This window comes from Lissotriton helveticus, chromosome 7 (genome assembly GCF_964261635.1).
Source record: "Lissotriton helveticus chromosome 7, aLisHel1.1, whole genome shotgun sequence".
NCBI lineage: Eukaryota > Metazoa > Chordata > Amphibia > Caudata > Salamandridae > Lissotriton > Lissotriton helveticus.
In genome coordinates this window covers 502,087,111-502,108,367 of record NC_136068.1, presented here as the reverse complement: position 1 = coordinate 502,108,367, position 21,257 = coordinate 502,087,111, and the positions used below count along the sequence as shown (strand labels likewise).

The 21,257-nt window shown below is 44.1% G+C and overlaps 1 protein-coding gene across 1 annotated transcript in view; it reads right to left on the bottom strand.

Annotated features, from left to right (window-relative positions):
- The window catches only part of LOC144768683 (RING finger protein 112-like), a 352,704-nt gene that overhangs the window by 98,280 nt on the left and 233,167 nt on the right, over positions 1-21,257 (bottom strand). The window contains exon 13 of the mRNA XM_078652512.1: positions 19,752-19,860. Within this exon, the coding sequence (XP_078508638.1) occupies positions 19,752-19,860 (109 nt within the window). The remainder of the gene's footprint in view (positions 1-19,751; positions 19,861-21,257) is intronic.

Sequence of the window (21,257 nt, the reverse complement as noted above, 5' to 3'; positions counted from 1 at the left end):
GAGCCGCCATCTTGATGGAAAAGGCAGAGCGTTCATAAAAGTTCATGTCAGTGCACACATAACTTTTTTTGTTCAAATCTGATGGGTATCAACATACGTGTGGTACCGCGATGGGTTCCAGATTTGCGCTGTCTTTTGCCTGTCTCTTCATGGGATGGTTTGAGGCGGCGCATATCTGGGGCCAATCCGGTGCCCCGTGGCATGATTACATAATGTATTTTGGGACATACATAGATGACTGTTTTCCGATATGGACTGGTGGAGTTCTGGACTTGCAACACATTTTTGAATTCATCAATACCAATAGCTTCAATATGAAGTTTACTATGAATTTCAGTGCAGAATCTATTGTATTTCTGGATATCGAACTATTTGTGGAAAGCGGGAAGATTAATAGCAAAATGCATAGAAAGGAGACGTCATGTAACTCACTGCTCCATGCAGATAGTGCCCACCCTAGAACTCAAATAAACTCGATTCCCTATGGAGAATTTTACAGGGCCCGAAGGAACTGTTCAGGGGATGAAGATTTTTAAAAAGTCACTGATGATATGGAAAACAGATTTTTGGCCAGAGGTTATGACAAGAGAGTAATTGTTAAAGCTAAGAAACTTGCTCATATACTGGCCAGAACAGATACTCTAAAATCATGTAGCCCAAATAAAGCGAGGTCACTGCCTATCAAACTAGTGACCGACTTTCATCCATGGTCTCACAAAGTATTTAATATTCTGAAACGTCACTGGCACTTATTAACTGCTGATGTGCAATTACAGGAATATGTTTCTAGATACCAGAGTGTAACCTATCGTAAAGGCCAAACTATAGGCAGTATGACTAGTCCCAGCTATCCCAAATGTGATGGACGGAATCAAACATGGTTATATAGACGTTGCCTGGGCTCCTTCATATGTGCTAATTGCAGTATGTGCAGATTTGTCTCTAAAGACAAGAAGGAGTTTCAATACAATGGTTCAAGATCTATTCAATTAGACAACATATGGATTGTGCTACTAAGTATGTAGGCGACTCGCGGCTCGAGGTTGCCGTGACCGGGATCTGCGGGAGGTCCGGAGGATTACCCAGCCCATTTGGAGCCTACTTGCTGCCTTCTCTTTGCTTTCGGGAACCGGCGGGTGCGGCGGCCAGGGACTGCGAGTACCAGCAGTCCCTGTTATCACCAACAGCTGGTACTCTTCCCCGGCCGGCCCCGCCTTCTGCTTGCTGCTGTGCATAACCTCTCGCCGCCCCCGCTTCGCGGGTGCGACTCGCGGCTCGAGGTTGCCGTGACCGGGATCTGCGGGAGGTCCGGAGGATTACCCAGCCCATTTGGAGCCTACTTGCTGCCTTCTCTTTGCTTTTGGGAACCGGCGGGTGCGGCGGCCAGGGACTGCGAGTACCAGCATTCCCTGTTATCACCAACAGCTGGTACTCTTCCCCGGCCGGCCCCGCCTTCTGCTTGCTGCTGTGCATAACCTCTCGCCGCCCCTGCTTCGCGGGTGTGACTCGCGGCTCGAGGTTGCCGTGACCGGGATCTGCGGGAGGTCCGGAGGATTACCCAGCCCATTTGGAGCCTACTTGCTGCCTTCTCTTTGCTTTTGGGAACCGGCGGGTGCGGCGGCCAGGGACTGCGAGTACCAGCATTCCCTGTTATCACCAACAGCTGGTACTCTTCCCCGGTCGTCCCCGCCTCCTAGTCCTATTTACTCAGACCCTGCTTCCGTCCCGCGGGACGCGCGCGGGTCAAAGCGCAGGGCGAAGCCCGGGCAAACGGCGGGCCCTCTGTGGCCCTCAGAGGCACGAGAAGGACGGGACGGGCCACCCCCCCTGGCTTCACCTGAACAAGGTACAGTGAAACTCTGTCCCACATCTCTGCATATATCGCAGAGTCACCAGGAATTCCATAGACCTTTTTTTTTTTTTTTTTTTTTTTTTTTGCGGGACTCTGTTTTGATGCACCGTTGCTATGTCTTTTAAGGGGACTTCCAAATTCTGCACTCTCCCAAGTGACTCTAGTAGGGGGAGGTTAGACTGTTATATAAACAGGGCTTTATCACCCGTGATTCATGATTTGGAAGTTTTAGAAACCCGTTTGTCCCCACACAGCGTAGACTGCAAACATCCCGAGGCGCAGCTAGTCGATACAGCATCAAGTCTGTCTTGGTTGGAGGATTTGAACGCCCTATGTCACATTCGATATGCACCAGTTGAAACCATTCCAGACCCACTCGTAGCCCTATCCAGCCTAATACTTCCCGCATCTTTGCGGCAAGACCCTCTAATGAACACAAATGATAATATTCTGGTTGCCCCACTCTTATCCCCGTTAGTAAAAGTAAACACTAAACAACTAGGGAACCCCAAAACCCCTATGGTCACAAGAAAGCGCCCCGGGGATAACAGTATGGGGAGGGAAGTTAAACTGCTTAAGCCTTGCCTATCTTCCTTACCGTCCGACAGTGCCCCACCCACAGCTTCCCAGGCTCGCGATAATCCTGAATCCTTTGCACCCCTCTACCAGGCCGCTTTTCTGGACCAGATTGAATGCCTGGTTACTTCTCTAATATCCCCTTTGACTGCAAAAATCAACTCCTTAGGGGATAGGTTACGGGATATAGAGTCTTTATTTAGGGCATCGACAACCTAACAAGAGCTTGGCTGGATTGAGTCAACCACAGCCCTTACCTGCTAACGTGGTTTCCAACTTAGCTCCTCAAAGAAGTAGCTCCCCTCTTAACAGACCCACGGTCCCACTCAACCGCCCATGCACCTCCTCGTCATCCGATACCGAGCCCTTCGCCACTAAGAGTATCCTCACTGATGTAGGGGTGCCAAATTTTCTTCCTCTTTATGAGGAGAAAACTATTAACCTAGATTATACCAAACATATACATCTGCCCCCCATGGCCGCCCCCTTTGTCTGTGTCCTCACTGGTGTCTCACCAATCCCAAAGGAAAAAACCGAGAGACAAGAGGATTTAAAAAACAAGGTCATCTATTGGCTGTCTAGGAATCGACCCTTGCCAGCGAACATTGATGGTGCCATCCGAAGTGTTAGAAGGGTGGGATGGCTCGGCCCCTTCCAAAAGATCTCCCAGGTGACCTGGTGTTAGTCAGATTATGGAGCGATCGGGTGGTGCCTTATCTACAATCTTGGTTGTCACAATTAGGGGATGGCCCGATCTCTGTTTGGGGAGTCCATGATTTCTACACTAGGTCCGGCTACCCTCGGCCCTTAAAAACAAGACTAGAGAGAAAACATTATTTCCCTGAAAGAAGAAACTTAGAGATTAATTATCGACCCGACCGGAGTGTGTATGTACAGAATGGCTTCATCAACCCCATCCCAAACTATTTTTTATGAAGTGCTCTTTAGTAGTGGTATATTGTAATGAAATGGTTCCTAATGAGGTGTATATAATGAGTGTTGCTTTTATGATTTTTATGGGTATATAAATATTGTGTTATAGGATGAATTTGTCAGTTAAGTATGCTAATTTAATAACATTTTAACCTTTGTGCATGTTTAGTTATGTGTGGTTCTTTATTTAAAATTGTGAGATGTTTATTGATGAAATGTTTTTGTGCTTTTATGACTTAACTGTCGAATAAAGCTTATTTGAATTTGAATAATACTAAGTATGTAGTCTATATTATTGTGTGTAACTGCTCTAAAATCTATGTGGGAAGCACTATTAGGAGTATGAAAGATCGTATCTCTGAGTATTTTAGGCCATTGAACAATATGGACTCTAGATACCCGATAGGAGTACATGCTGCGGTTTGCTCACAAAAATCAAAACAGCCAGGATTTACGTTTCATGGACTTGAAAGTGTCCCTATTAATTTAAGGGGAGGAAACCGAGAACTTACCCTTAGGCAGGCTGAGGTACGCTGGATAATTAGACTCCATGCGTTTGAGATGGGCATTAATATCGATAGTGAGATGCAATACTTTTTGGGCTAATATCAGAATTAAGTCTAAAAAAAGAGGATATGTAGATACTGGAGTTACTCTTTTGGTGTAAGAAATTTTCCAACTTTACCTCTACATCTGTGGATATTTTGAATTAATTTGCTAACAAGAACAAGCAATTCCATCCAGATATTATATCCATGTACTGAGTAGAAGATCCCTTTTAACTGTAATGATATACTTATATGTGGATTTGAATTAATTTGCTGACATGACAATTTATGCCATTTTCTGTAACAAGTATCTTCTATCTGGGGTTACGATTATGTTACAGACTTAATGTGTGCTATACTGTAATTGAAATTTATATATATAATGTGTTTCATATATAACTCTTGAGATGTGACAAAATATGGATATTGTGCAATTCGGAATTTTAGAAAAATCTTTGTTTAGCTTCAATATAATTGTTTTCTTGTTGCTTTAATAATGCACTTATAAATGTCATATAGGATATAAGTGGTACTGATATAGGATAACATTGATTGTCATCCCTGTTCCTCCTATTTTTACTTAGCTTTTCCTCTTCGTCTATTATCTGTATACGAGTGCTTAGACTCCTACCTACAAGCTACTGCTTTCCTCACTAGATTAGTAATAGTATATGGTGATGGGCTTCTCTAATTGAATTGCTGTTGATATAGATAATATCTATAGGATATGAATGGTTTATAATAAGACACACGGTTTTGGGAGTTGCATCTATGAAATCATCTATCGTAATAATGAATATCGGCTTTCCAGTGTTAATCCCTTTTTTTTTAAATTTCACTTTTGAGGCGTCGTTATAAGATATAGTCTTGTCGAATTTAACATTGTCATCTTACTTCTGGTAGCGATACTATATATCTTTATTAAGCGTGAGTTTTATCTCGGTCACAGAACTTTAATGATGTATTTATGATCTCCGTTTTTGGCCAATAATGTCATCCGTTGTGTATATAAGTTGAACTATATTTTTTCTTACACTTTGAAACTTATGAAAGACGAACTTAATACATCTGTTGTAGATACTTAGATTTGATAAGATGGCGCTACTAGCCAAACGAGAGTCCACTTTCCATTATTAATGGGTAGAGAGGGTATAAATTCCCTCTTCAAGATGGCGCCGATGCTAGACGCCGAGTATTACACGTGCCGGGAAACAAGGAAATAGAGACTCTGTTCGCCGGTAAGTTTCAATGCTGCGGCCACTACGGGGGTTTTTTAAGTTAGTTGAGATGTTCAAAACTTTTAATTTCAAGTCAGGCTTAATTTCGAGTGGGTTATAATTTATCAGATACGAATGCCACTCAATGATAAATATTGAGATTAAAATAGAGTAGGGCCAGCATAATATTTGCTATTATTCTGTGATTTTATAATAGGTTCGAGCTCAAGAGAATCCCGAGCTACGAGGACCAACTAATCATTTAAATAAATGCGATACGATATTTTAAAACTTGAGGTATTTCTTGTATAGTTTTTCTACTTACTAAGACAGTCACTTTTATTTAATATTCATATATATATATATATATATATATATATATATATATATATATATATATATATATATATATATATATATATGGTGTTATTTATTTCCCTTCTTGTCCCTTTATTATTATGTTCTAGCCTTGAACGTTGGATAACTATTGAATTTATGGCAGATCGCAATTGTCTACGAACGACGATTAACGATATTAATCACCGTCTAGGTATTTCTTGTCATTTTTAACATACCTCCTTTTAACACTGAACCGCGGCATGACTAAAGTATGTGCACTGTACCAAAAATAGTTGTACAATGTGCCTGGTTTCGAGATGACGCATAGTCGATGTTTTTTTATTTAAAACTAGAAGGACCTTCCATGTGGTTATCCATGTGAATTGTGTACTCTGGGCTTGATACCAATTAGTTGCGGCTCCTGTCTAGTATTAACCAGATGCCTGTTTTCGAATAAGTTTATAGGCTTAAAATTAAGATAGATACCAACCCGGTGGAGCTTTCTTTATCTCTGATATTAATTCTTGCATAGAAGTAGTTATGACTAAGAGTATTAACAGACGGCAATGCTATTATGGTCAAAAAATGTCTTCTATAGAGATATTTCTTTACCACTTCAACATTCTTGCCGATTTGTGCTCGTTAGTTGTCCTTTGGAATTCTCACACTACTTGTGATACCATTGCTAAAATATATTAATTGGTAAGTTGTTCTGACCGTTTAACATGAGATGAATTATTTAGTATAATTTATTAGGGGCACATTCTCTCTTTTTTGATATTCACTTATTGATATAGATTGGTTTATGTACTTTAGATATCCTTGACACAAGAGGTGTTGGTATTTCTCTGGCTTTCTTCTATCTTGAAACTACTTTTTTCAAAATGGATCAGTTTTTTTCGTCTCTCTGGTCCATCTCTAGGGATTGGTTTCTAACTGAGCACTGTTTCTCCTGATAATTCCTTCTCTTTTCTTATTTCCTTTTCTCTCTAGATTAGTTATCAAATCATTCAGGTGTATCCTCAATGACTTATATTTATATAATTTGAGAATATATTTTCTGTTTTCAGTCCTGACTAAGTCATTGGCATATGAGCCAGACGAAACAAGGGTTGGCAAAATCAAAATCTGTTGGCTTATTGTGTGCTGAAGAATATCTTGTGATTTGTACCCTGTGGTTGGACTGAACTATGGAAACAATATGAATTTGGACTAATAAAGAGGACACGGAAATTATACATTTTGAATAGGGTGTCATTGATATGAGCACTTCTATCCACTAGCATTGCTCAGGTTGTGAAATTGTTTTTTGCATTTTAGGGTGGATTTTCATCTACCTGTCGTTACAACCCTTGGCAGTGGTAGTATTCTAACCTTGCCTAAGCTATGTTCTTCAAGGTATACAATATTGATTACATAATGGTAATTCCGCATGTGTAATTTTTCGAACTCCATTGGTTTTGATGACTTTGCCTAGTACCCTAGGGCATGTGAGGAGAAAAGATATATTATTAGTGCTAGGGTTTCTCCGCTAGGGGGATAACCTGGTTAAGAGACTGCAGTCCAAAGAAAAAAGTCTGTCAAGCCACAGGTGGCGCAGACAAATGGAGTACCGATGCCAGCATCAATGCGGCAGATGGAGTTTCTGAAGAGTCCTGTGGGGACAAGACCACAGCAGCTCCTGTACCAGTGTGACTTCCAACACAGAGGGAGTGTTTCTCAGCCTCTCCAAGTACCGGTTGCGTTCGTAGTCTCTTCAGCAAAGGACTTTGCGGGAAAACACTTTAAAAAGAAAAGTAAAAAGCAGCACAAGTTGCATTCTTCCCCTGTGCTTCAGGATGTTGATGCCTGTCTCCGCAGATAACCACACATGGAAGGGAGAGGCTGGTGCAGGAACAGTAGTTTTTAGAAGATGTGGTTATTATTGAAACTCACCTATGTTCCCCACCCTGCTTCTTTTGTGAGCCTCTACTAAATCCGGCCCTCTTAGCAAATGAGAATGTATCGGACAGCTAAGAAATCAGCACTCAAAGACCAACTAGACTACAACGCCCACAACAGCAAGGAACTTTTCAACATCATCAAAGAATTCACCAACCCCATCGCCAGCTCCAACGACATCACCCCCTCTCAAGTCCTCTGCGACTCCCTCGCCTCTTTCTTCCATGACAAAATCGCCGACATTCATAACAGCTTTGACAACCAACCCATAAACCAGTCCACCCCTCTCACCCCCGAACCTGCACCCCCTCCGAACAACCTTCTCAACTGGAACCCAATCACCACAGAAGACACAATTCGCCTAATGAACTTCATCCACTCTGGATCCCCCACAGACCCTTGCCCCCATCACATCTTCAACAAAGCAGACTCCATTATCGCACCCCATCTCCGAGACGTCATCAACTCCTCCCTCAACTCCGGCACATTCCCAGAAAAATGGAAACACGCCGAACCCAGCGCCCTTCTGAAGAAACCCACAGCCGACCCCACCGAACTCAAAAATTACCGCCCCATTTCGCTCCTCCCATTCCCTGCCAAAGTCATTGAAAAAGCCGTCAACAATCAGCTCGCCGCCTTCCTCGAAACCAACAAATCACTCGACTCCTCACAGTCTGGCTTCCGAGCCAAACACAGCACCGAGACCGCCCTCATCGCAGCAACAGATGACATCCGAACACTACTGGACAACGGAGACACAGTCGCCCTCATCCTCCTCGACCTCTCTGCAGCCTTCGACACAGTCTGTCATAGTACCTTAATACAACGCCTCAGCAACATCGGAATCCAAGGAAGAGCATTGGACTGGATCATCTCGTTCCTCGCTGGAAGAACTCAGAGAGTCCGCCTCCCCCCTTTTAAATCAGAGGCCACCGAAGTCATTTGCGGCGTTCCACAAGGATCTTCTCTCAGACCTACCCTCTTCAATATCTACATGAGCCCCCTCGCAACCATCGCACGTCAGCACAACCTCAACATCATCTCCTACGCTGACGACACTCAGCTGATACTCTCACTCACCAAAGACCCAACCACCGCCAAAACCAACCTTCATGAAGGTATGAAAGAAGTAGCCGAGTGGATGAAGCACAGCCGTCTGAAACTGAACTCGGACAAAACGGAAGTCCTCATCTTAGGTGCATCCCCTTCCGCCTGGGATGACTCTTGGTGGCCAACGGCCCTAGGAAAAGCTCCCATACCGACGGACCACGCACGAAACCTGGGCATCATCCTGGACTCCACTCTTTTAATGACCAGACAAGTCAACGCCGTATCATCATCATGCTTCAACATCTTACGCATGCTCAAAAAAACATTTCGCTGGATCCCCACCGAAACAAGGAAAACGGTCACCCACGCACTGGTTACAAGCCGTCTGGAGTACGGAAACACCCTTTACGCCGGCACCACCGCAATACTGCTGAATAAACTCCAACGCATTCAAAACGCCTCAGCCAGACTCATACTAGACATCCCCCGCACAGACCACATCTCCGGTCACCTGAAAGACCTTCACTAGCTCCCCGTGAACAAAAGGATAACGTTCCGTCTCCTCACCCACGCACACAAAGCCCTCTACGAAATTGGACCTGACTGCCTCAACACGCGCGTTTCCTTCTACACTCCCACCCGCCAACTGCGCTCGTCCAACCAAGCCCTCGCCCCTGTCCCGCGCATCCACAAAGCCACCATGGGGGGAAGATCCTTCTCCTACTTAGCGGCCAAAACCTGGAATTCCCTCCCCAGCCACCTCCGCCTTACCCAAAACCACCTAGCCTTCAGAAAACAGCTTAAAACCTGGATATTTGATAAGTAACCCCCCCCCCCCATCTCAAGCGCCTTGAGACCCTCTGGGTATGTAGTGCGCTATATAAATTTCTTGACTTGACTTGACTATCAGCAAGTGGGTTTGGGGCAGGGGATATACTCCTGATGTGACTTGCTCCTCAAACTAATGGGTGATTTAAGTAGGTTGCAGGGGTGTGACGATATTTTAAGAGAAAAGAAATCTTCACAAACTATGCAACAAGAAATTATTCTCTCACGTGTGCCATTTGGAGAGGTCATCCACTGATGGTTTTCCGATGCTGGAAGCCCTCCTGCTAATGCAAAAAACTTTGTATGGTTTTCTTGAAACATCAGTTCTGACAATTGACAATTTGAAAAATCAGGCAGGAATCTTAAAAGAGGTTTCTCATGAACTGAGATTAGTTAAATTGTGCATGCCAGCCTTAGAAAGGCAAATTGTGACTCTAAAAGGTGGTGTGACCTCGGCGGACAAGGCTAAACCGTGAGAAGGGGGGAGGGATTATGAACCCTCATTGGTATATGAGTCAAGGTGCCTTGTGTTGATAAAAAGAAGGTACATTGCTGTTGGCAAATGGCATCCATTCCACTGAAGCCAGATCAAATATGTAAAGGGAGGAAAGGGGTGAAATGTTTGAAACAGGTACTGCTGATGAATACCAGAGGGAACACCCCAGCAGTTCAAAAAACTACTGGGCTGATAGGAATTAACGGTAGAGACTATAAGCCAAGGCAGAAAGATTCCTCCTTTATGATGTGTCAGGATACAAGAAGAAACAATACAAGGGGACCAAAAATATAAATGAGGCGCAGTCTGAAGGCAGTGGTACAGTCCATTGTAAAAGCATTGGAAAAGGGGTCACTAGGATAGTGAGAATCCCACAAACAGCTACAGTGAAGGACATAGGACTCTATGAAGGACAGTTAATCTGACTTAGGGCCTGATTTAGATTTCGGCAGACTCCCTCACAACGGTGACAGATATCCCATCAGTCGAAATATAAATCCCATAGGATATTATGGGAATTATATTTTGGCTGACAGGATATCCGCCAAAATCTAAATGAAGTCCTAAGATACAGATTGAAAATGAAATTATTTTTTCCAGGAGACAAGGTAAGCTGGTGAATTCCTGTATGGAAATGATTGTATGCAATTCACGAAAGATGCAATTAAAATAGGAGCAGGCCTGTTGACCTTCATTTCTACGAAATGTGTTGAAGACGGGGGCTAATTAGGACCTGCTGTGATTGAGTGCTGGTCTGTCTGCTGAATCTGTATAAGGATTCCCTGTCCACAGATACGCTAATTGTGGTTAATGTATATGTAAACCTTGGTTGGAACAGATAAACGATGGCAGCTGTTCAGCAAAGATTTGAGGAACCTGGGGTACCTGTTTCAATTATCCCCAATATTAATTGCAGAGGATTTTAATTTACGTCCCTCACCTATAGTGGTGGATAAATTGCATGGTGAAAAGCTGCAAACACACAAAATACTTGAGGTGATTTTTCCAAAACGGTTACTGCGGGGGAGGGGCACCATGGTTGTTAAAGTGCCTAATCAAGGCAGATTTTGTCTGCTTAAATGGCCACTTCATGTTTGACACACACACAGACACACACACACAGACACACACACACACACACTCTCTCTCTCTCTCTCTCTCTCTCTCTCAATCAATCAATCAATCAACAAGCCTTGAAAAATAATTCACGGAGATTGAGTCAGAAAAAGGAATTCTCCAATGGTCCAGAAGAGAAAGGATGTCTGAAGCCCAGGATGGAGTGCATAGTCTTAATCTGTGTAGATTTACGCCACAATTGGGGAAGATTTAGACGACCACGATTATAGTCCTATAGGGCCCTTACTTCCTTATTCCCACTGAGGTAGTTTGGAAAACGGTAAACGCCTTTAGAGGTGACGGCGTCAGATGTTCTCACATTCCTTTCCTTTATAGGGACGCCTCAACGGGTTAGAAGATACTGTTAGACGAAAGTTAGAGTGTCAACCTCCGAGAGGTAGTGAGGTAGTGAGGTGGACACATCTGACAGAGGGATATCAATCGGCTGTGCGTCCTTAATCAGTCTGATGTCCCGCACGAGCTCAAATCTGTCGGGTCCTTTTGTTAGCGGAGTAGATGGCTGATCTCAGAGGGAAAGCTTTCTGCCGACTTCTTAGAAAAAAACTTTTTTGTTTTTGGGTATTATTCTATATGGATACTTGCTCTGCCCCAGCTCCAGTAGACTCGAGGGTACAGTCGCTGAGGGCGATTGGAAACGGGTGTAGAAAGCCGGCAGGGCGAAGATCAAAGATAAGGTAGAATTGTATCGGGGTTTCCGCAATTCGTTCTGCCACAACGTTCCTCAGACCGGATGATGAAGTCCCAGCAATCAATCCACAACAGACAAAAAGACCTTGTTCAGTCCAGCTCCACAAGCAGTGCACGTTCGGCACAATCACAGTAAAACCTCTAGGTCCCATCCAAGCTGTGCAGGTCAGATTTCCGCTTGTCTGTTAGCCCCCAAAGAGCTTCCAGTCATTCAATGCTGGGAAATACTTTTGTGCCAATACCCAAGATGGCACCTTAATTTCCTTGGGTGGAGGCAAGCAAAGAGAAGACAATTCAAGGGCAAGAATAAACCAAATACCCCTGTTTCAGCCATAGCCAAGGTCACTTACCAAGATCAGATGCTATCAAAAGTAAAAAGTCTATGGTCCTGATTTAGAGTTTGGTAGACAAGGTACTCATCAAAAAATGCTACCGAGTAGGGTCATGGTTATTTGTTTGGTATTTTTCATTTGTATTGCTCTTCATTTTTCCTTGTTTGCTCATGTCAAGGCATGATTATGTACGTTTCTTATACAGAAGCCTCTGGGGTTCAGAGCTCTGCTCTCTATGTGCTACTTGACAAATAAAATCTGTTAAAAAAATGCTACTGAGTACCTGTCCGACAAACTATCAGCCTACCTGCTTTTTAAAGAAATCTTTAGAGTCGGCCACACTGCCAGCTTTCCACTGATGGAGTCCCTGTCTGCTCTGTTGATTAAAATTGTTATCCAACAGCCCGATGGCGTAGGGGCAAGCGAACATTTGGCGGGCAGGGTATCCTTGACAGCTCATCACTGCTCTCTGGTAGCTGGGAAACTTGGTGGACAGTAATGTCCTGCAGGATGCAAGTACAGCCTGGGTGACACTATGTACTGGAGATCACCACATGTTCAACAACCCTTCCCCTAGAACTCACATATCAGCTCCATGAAGATGGAAATACCGGTGATGATTCAGACTCATGACGTGCTGCGCTCACATCTCCAGGTGGGCTTGTACAACACCTCTATAAATGAAGTCTGTATGCTGATGAAGAGGAACTAATCCACAATATGGCATGACTAAAAGCTTTCAATAATCAATACCTGAGTGGTTCATGAAGGTGACGGAGGGTGAATGTGGGCTGTTCAATGTGTGAGTGACAATTACTAAAACCTATGGCAGAAGAGTGGGAGATTAACCTTTTCCCCTTTGTAGATGGTATAAAGTCTCATGAGGCAGTTAAAGCCTTATCAAGCCATCTAAATAAAGCAAATAAATACAATGCCACATGCAGACTAATCTCTGGGAGGTGGGCGTCAAACACTCACATTTAGATTCACAAAGGTATTTCTTTGAGAGTTCATTCTTTGTACTTACTTAGAATGTCTTACTCGTCAATTTCCAGGAGTTAGATTAACTAATAGATGGCAAAGGACTTTCTGAATCCAGCTATTTCTGCTGGTTCTCTTCTATCTCTATGCCCAAGCCTTTAATCCCTCATCCTCTAATTTGAGTATGAGCACTCCTGGTAACTTAGCTGGCCCATCTGCTATTGACCAGGCTAGGTCTTGATCAAGCTCCCATTTAATATATGGCTACTTATTGGATTCTCCGTTCAAAATCCACACGTTAGCCTCTCTATTGCCCAAATTAGGACAGCTCTGAGTCAGTCTGGCACCCACTTCTCCCAGGCTGGAAGAAGTGTATTTTTTTAGGTTCTCAGTGACGTTTGTTTGTAGCCTCAAGTGAACAATGGGATATGATATGATATGATACAATAGAATATATGATGATTTGTAGAGTGGGAGGGCATCCTTGATCTGAGCAGGTGTGAGGCTAGCAGGGCCTATTGAGACTATTCAAAAAGTCAGGCCTTCATCTTCTTGCGGAATTCCACGATTTAGGAGCGATCAAGGAGAAGGCTCACCTGCCAGATCGGGTTTTCCCTATGCGTGGGTTGTGTCCAAACAGGAGTCCTGAAGAGCAAAGGTGTCTTGACGGCTTGTGAAAGCAGATTAGATTGTTAGGGTATGCTTGGCTTGTGTTATGTTATACAGATTTGTAGAGTGCACTATCACTCGTGAGGGTATCCTGGTGCTGAGCAGGTGTGACCCTAACCAAACCTAGGGTCTAGTTTGAATTCTCAACTAGTCAGGATTGCAGCATATTACAGAATTCAAGAAGTGAGGAGGAGGAGGCTCTTATTTGTAGTGGGAGGTCATTCCATGCTTTTGGATGTAGGAGAAGGCTCGACTGCCAGATCTGGTTTTCCATATGCGTGGGATGTGTGCAAGTAAGAGTCTGGATGAGTTGAGGTATTTAGAAGGTTTGTGAAAGCAGATGTGATTGTGGAGGTATGCTGGGCCAGTGTTCTATGGTGCATTGAAAGTGTGGGTGAGAAGTTTGAATTGTGCTCGTTTGTATATGGGGAGACAGCGGGCTCCTTCATGTGTGGTGTGATGTGATTTGAGTGCGCTGTTAGAGTTTGACAGTTATTACGGCCACCTAGTTCTGACTGGATGTAAGAAAGTGGCTCTATATATGCTGGACCAAAGAAAGGTACAGTATGTATAGAGTCCCCAGTCTCCAGAGGAATGGCAGAGGTTAAAGTTAGATATAACCTTATTCTCTAAGGTGATAGCTTGTAGGCAGTAGGCCTTGTAGGCAGTATCAGAGGACAGTGTAAAGCATTTGTTGTACACACTCAGTCAGCAAATGGTCTCACACACTTAAGAACGGAACTCTAGGCCAACTGTTTTTATATCAAAATATATAGTTGTTTTATTTTAGAACCAACAGGTATCAAAATATACTTTTCTCAATATGAGTGACTTTAGGTAATTACTGTGCAAAAAGGCAATAGACTTTGTAAGTGCAATAGCTACAGTGGTTGCAATAGGCAACACAATTTCAAACACAATTTAACATTGAGCTGGTTGGGTTTTTCTACATAAATGCAGTTGATTATTTTAAGGATTACTTTTCTAACCACAGGACTGGATCCTGGATTCAGTCCCGGGACATAAGCTGTAAACAGTTATGTAAAAGCGTTTTGGTTACAGTTGTGATTTTTAAAGAATATAAATGTATTTTCAAAGTTGACACTTTTCAGTGAAAACCAAGAAATGTTATCCTATGGGAGGAAATTCAAGTCACAGGTAAAGTAGGTTCTCGTTACTTTTGTAATCCAGTACTGGACTCCTAAGTTCACCAATGGGACCTCTACCTAAGACAGGTAAGTCATTACGTTTTGGTATGATTTTTAAAGAATATTTGTAGTTTGCAAAAATCGACACAGAAGAAATCTCACAGAAAAACAGTCAATGGTTTCCTATGGAAGAAAATTAAGGTAACTGGTAAGTACAATTAGGATTACTTTTGCAGTTCAGTACTGGGCTAAAAGGTACTGTACTGGCTTCTCTCCTGATCACAGGTGAGTAATTTGGAACTCGTTATTCAGCTGATTTTAGATGAATATTTTAAAGTTTCAAAACTCCACACTTAGAAGAAATTTCAAGTGAAACCAGTCAATGTTAACCTATGGAAGGAAAGTAAGTTATCGGCTTTTAGGTAAGTACTCAACTTGTGGAGTTAAGGTTCTGGGCATAGACTCAGGGGTCTCCCAGGGTCGGAAAGGTACAGTAGTTACACCCTCAGGGGCACAGGGGCAGCCGGATGCAGAGAGAGTAGGCTCAATGCAATCCAATGGGAGGGTAGGGGGCCTTTGGTTGGTGGCTGCAAGCAAGCAGGCCACGCGGCTGCGGGAGCTGGGCTCCTGGTCACTTACTCAGGACAAGTGGGGAAGTAGAGTAGGGTAGTTTTTGCACTTCCAGCGCCACGGTGCAGGGTGCTTTTGAGCAGTCGGGCGCTCAATGTTATCGAATGGGAAAGTTAAAAAGTGAATAAAGGCTGCAGACTCGGGGACTGAGATTCTTCAGGTGCGACCACCACTTCGAGAGGTAAGTTGGGATCTTGGAGAAGAGGTAGGTACCCCAAAGGAAGGCACAGGGAGCCGCAGGGCGCTGGGTGCAGGGGTGTATTTTGGTGTCGGGAAATCTTACCCTCAGCTGGTCGCGGTTGGAGGGGTCCCTGGTTTTGAGGCTGCAGGCGTCGTCTGGCTCGTCGAGGAGGGTCTTTGGGCACTGGACTTGGGGTCACAGTAGCCAGGGTGACGTCCTCATGGTCTTGGTTCACTCAGGCACAGGCCGGGCTTGGCAGGTGCAGAGTGTGCTGGATTCGCGGTTCATGGCTTGCAGGAGTATTGCTGTTTGAGCAGAACAACTGCTTGTGGGAGTCACAGCCTTTTGGAAGGTTGAAGGCAGGCAGGTCCTCCGGGGTTTTCGAGGTTGCTGTTCAAAGGAGACGCCGGAGTTTCGCGGGAGCAGATTCAAGAATCAACAGGCCTGTAGGGTTCTGGGGCCAAGTCAGTGGGCGTCTTCCTTTTGTTAGCAGCTGCACGACAGGTCTTCTTGTTTCTTGTTGCGATCGGGATCTGAGGAAGGAAGGTTCAGGTTGCCCCTAAATACTAAATTTAGGGGCGTTACAGGTAGGGCAAGGACAGGGACCAATGGGTCCCTGTCCTGGGGAGGGTACACTCCCTAGCCTGCTCCTCTCCTGTGGGAGGGGGGCAGGAGTCTAGCTGTGATTGGGCAGGGCTTCCTATCTTCAAGACGGCCGGAGTCGTGCTTCACCTCGCCCTCCCACCTAAGGGGTGGGGTGAGCGTAGGCCGGCACACCCCCTTTCCTCACTTAGGGTTTTCCGCCGTTCTTCCCACCAGAGTGAGGGTCAGAACCGGTGGGGCCAGTTGCTGAGTACAGCAAGTGGCCTGGAGAAACTCACAAAGGTGGTATGCCTTTGAAGCTTCCCCTGCCCATCCTGGGGGAGGAGGCTTGGCACCTCGTCCCAGGATGTGCATTGTTTCAGGCCCCCGAGAGCGGAAGGCTCTCGACCCAGGGGTCCAGAAACATGTCTGGTGGTGGCAGCCTCAGTAGCCACACAGTGAGAACACTGGGAGTTGGTTAGGTTTCAGGGGGTATCTCTAAGATGCCCTGCATTTTACATTAAATCCCACTCTGGCATCAGTGTGGGCTTAATGTGCTGAGAAGTTGTTGATCCTGGTGTAGAGGGTGTTGCCATAGTCTAGCTTGTTTGTGACAAGGGCAAGTGTGACAGTTTTCCGGATTCTGATCCAAAACCATTTGAAAACATTCCTCAGTATCTTCAACATACGAAAGCATGAGGCTGTAGTGGGGTTGACCTTGGTGGTCATGTCGAGTTTGCTGTCAAAGATGGTCACAAGGTTCTTGGCGTGGGTGGTGGTGGTGGGTATCGGTCCAGCTTTATTCTCACAGTGAAGTGTTTTTCCGAAAATCACTATTTCGGTCTTGTCGGTGTTCAGTTTGGGCAGTTGGTCTTCATCCAGTAGGCGATTACAGTCCTGCGGGCATTGAAATAGATCTGCGTACTGGGAGTCTTCTCTATGAGGGAAAGATTGACTTGCATTTTGACAGCGTAGGAGAGGATGTGGTCCCTGCAAGAGTGGATGATGCCTCTTGGCTAGAGGGATCATGTACGTGCTGTAGGGGGAAGGGTTCAGGGAGGATCCTTGGAAACTTCACAGATGAGGTTGCGGGCCTCTGAGGTGTATGGCGCCAGGCTGACCGGGTCCTTCCAATCAGGAAGGAGCAGATCCATCGGAGAACAGGTCCTTGGATGTCGATGTCGTATAGGCGTGAGGATGAGGTGGGAGATCATGGCAAGAGAGGTTCCGGAGGATGATCGCCACTATGTGTCCTACGTTCAGAGTCATGAGGATGGCATCCATGGTGGCGATGAAGGCAGTTTTTGTGCTCAGATTGGGACTGAAACAGAGTGGTGTTGAGGAGTTGGTGGTCCTTGAGGTACTCGGTGAGGCATCTGTTTGAGGTTTTCTATGACATTCTCCAGGAATGGTAGGAGGGAGATCAGTCTGAAGTTGGCAACCATTGAAAGGTTTGCTGAGGGTTTCATCAGCAGATGGAGGAGAATTGCATGTATCCAATAATTTGGGAAGGCCCAAGAAGAGGTGGAGGTATTCAGAATGAGTTGTGTGCATAGCACGGATAGGCTGCAGTCCACTGGATTAGGCATGGTGGGGGCAGGGTATGATGAGGCCCTTGAGTGGATGCACTTCGTGGTGGTGGGGGGTTTTTCTGTGGTGATGGCGGACATGTGCATGCTATTGTGGGGACCCCCAAACAAGAATTGAAAACCACTCAGTAACCAGGGGCCCCAGTAGCCCCTTTCAGCCTCCCTCAAATATTATATAAGTTTTTAATACATCAACTCATCCACCTTCAAGAACAGTCCTGCTCAAGAAAGGCAGTTGGATTATTTATTGACACAGCTAGCTGTTTAATGAATGGAAAGTGACCAACAATACAGCAAATCATAGACTGCAACAATACACTGCAAGCGCCATCATCAGAAATTGTTCAAGTATCCAATTTAGGAGACAGCAAGAGCATGCTTTAATAGTTGCCTCTATTTTGCTTGGTATTCCAACTCAAAACTTGGCTCCTAATCTCTGAGGTGATCTTGTGTAGAACGGGTGCGAACTTTACGGGAAGTCACACTTGTCTGACTTTGTTTACTTTGGGCTAAGCAGTGGGCTTGTGGCATGTCTTCTCTTGCTTGCTTTGATTTCAGTGGGCAGAGCCAACAGCTTTTAAGGTGTGGCTCAGTAGTCCTTCTTCCTTATCTAAAGATGTAATGTACATATGTGGCTCTAGCTTTCTGGCGCCTCTTGACAGCAGTAGGAGCAAAGACAGTGGCTGCTTGTTGACTGACATCAGAGCAAATACGTGTTTTTTACCTGCAACACGTTGTTCACAGCATCACATTTGGTAAAATCCAGAATAGTGAGAATGTTTGAAAAACATCCAATTGCTGGTACATAGAGCTATTGCTTGACCCTGGGCATCCCAGATTCTAACTGAAAGAACCAAGCACCCACTGGTGGCGAATTATGGTTACAATTTGAATATGTAAATGTTAATTTCTTGCTGCAGAATATGTACATTCTAAATGCACTTCAACATTTATTTCACAATTACTACATTATACTACTGTACTATTAAGCAGACGCGATGGATTCTTATGTGGTATTCTAAGAAGAGTGAAACTGAGACAGAAAATGAAGCACAAACAAAGATGATGCAGACCATCCTGTCCTGCATGATCTTCTAAACAAGCCATTTCATCTACAAGGCCACAGAAACACCACCCACCCATAACTAGATTGGGAACTAACTATCACAGACAGAAAATGCCAAATTAGAGCAGAAGATATAACAGCATCAGATTAGAGCCAAAGATTTGTAAAACAGAAAATAAACCAAAAGGCAGGTCTTCCTGGTCTATGCCCCTGGAATATGGAGAAGTCTCCCTGTGATGTGAGAAATGCTCCAACTCAACTCTTCAAGCTGCATTACTCCCCATCAAAACAGGATCCACCCATCTCCAATTTAGATATACACCTCTATCCATTGGAATCTTTATACTGTAACTGTTTAATAATAAGAGGAATTCCTGCATTTTGGACTGAGAGTAATTTCCACTAACCTAAATTCTAAGGTTCAAAATAATTTTCCACAGCTAACTGTAGATCCCAAAAGGAATACAGAAAAGAATAAGAAAATGCAGCTGTGCACACAAACAAAATCACTCCCGCAAAGGGCCAAGCTAAATCTCTCCACTATAATGCTATACAACTGACCTGTACTTATCCCCGACGTTTTAAACCTGGGTGATAAAAGGGCAAAGAAATTGTAAGATTATTTTTTAATTTTCTTAAAATATGTATCTAAACACAGAAAAAAATATGACGATAATTCAAATCCCATAAGTAATTTATCAAGTACATAAGCGGTCGTGACAGACAATTGTGTAAGGTATCAACCTTTAAACCAAGTTGCAAAGACGTATAGAGACCATAGACCAGGAAACATGTAACATCATCAAAACACCACATCCATTTTTTATTTAGATCTTTTAGAAATTGATGCATGCTATTGTGGCTACTTCAGGGTGCTCTGCTATTATTATCTTATAAGGTCTGAAGAAAATGTGTAGACTGGGCACAAAGAAAGAGCAGGAATGAAAACATTTAATTACAGACATTTACCTTGTCGGATCCCGGCAGCTTTATGGGTACGGGAGGCCAGCATGCAGCATCGGGACTTACTCCGTAGGGCCTTTAGAGTCCTTGGGTACTTGTGGGCCGTTTCTATTTTCTGTTGTAAAAGCGAATCACAGATCAGAACTCGTGAACTAACATTTTCAACCAAGCTCCCAACCCTGTTTCCAATCTGAACCTTCTGCCCAGATTCTCCCTCTTCTGACATTATGCATCATCTTATTTGTAGCCAAACGCTAACTGGATGTGTTTAATGCACGTTAGTTTATTGTTCTCCAAATATCTGAAGACAATAGATTGTGCTAGTACATTAACTCATTCAAACATTTCTGGGGAAGTACTGCTTGTGAGCAGTTGTCATAACTACATGGTGCTAAGAATCCTTGCGCGGTACACAGGAATCTGTACATTAATGCTGCAACCCCCATTTAACCAGGAGACAGAAGGAGAACATGGGGTGGCACTCAGACATAGTGCTAGTAAAGTTATACTGCTGGTTCAGACATCTGTGGAATGTATAGTGCAACTAGACAATGGGAAGCTAGACCAGTGTAAGTGGTCAGTGGCTAGGTATGCAGTTGATTCAGCTGGTTAGATGTAGGGCAGAAGGCACAATCTGAGGTCAGTGTTTTTAGGGTTTGCTTCCACGGCCAATAAATGGAACAATGTGGTCTACATGGGACCTGGAACTCAAAGCCGACACAAGAGTCTCTTACAAGCAAGGAGCTGCAGCATCATACTAACTGTAATCACTACACCAACCTTGAACCACCACAGCCAATGCAGCATCAAGTGATGTATGCCCCTGCAGAGAGTCATGGTCTACGGAAGCCTGCCCTGAGAATTGAAACTGGAATCTACTATAGCCTAGAATTCATCCAAGATTTTGCATTCAACAGTTTCCTCAGATCCAACCGCTGGCAGCAGCAACCATCCCATACACTCTTTGACTTTGAGGCCTCCTGCAGCAGGGAGATTCCCTACATAGCTTTTCCCTGATAGTTTCCTGTTTCAGGGCATGGAGCCAGGTAAACAGAATTTTGTTAAGTATGACCTTAATTTTTTTTTAGTTCTCATTTTGGGATATGTAACAGTAACCTGTCCCTTAATGTTTGTGTCTCAACGACGTCCTATCTGGTGTTCTGCATCGGGGGTGCTTTCAGATTCAGTTACTTTCTTTATGTATCCTGAATGATGCGGCATTTTTATCCCCCATCCTACTCTCTTTCTTTAAGCAGCTGTGGCCTCATTACTGCTGACTTCATCCTGGGTTTTTGCAGTATTTCAGAGAATTAAGTCTACTATGAAAGATTTTCTCTTAACTTCTATGGTATTACCCAAGGAGAGGCTTTATCCCGGTCTCACTGTTTCCTCTTAGACTTAGATTATCTATGATTGTCTGAGAACTGCTGCTTAGTTTAATTTCCCTGACCTTTAACACCGACCAGTTTGGGCCACCTGGCTAAAGACTTGTTTGCAACCCTTTTATTCACA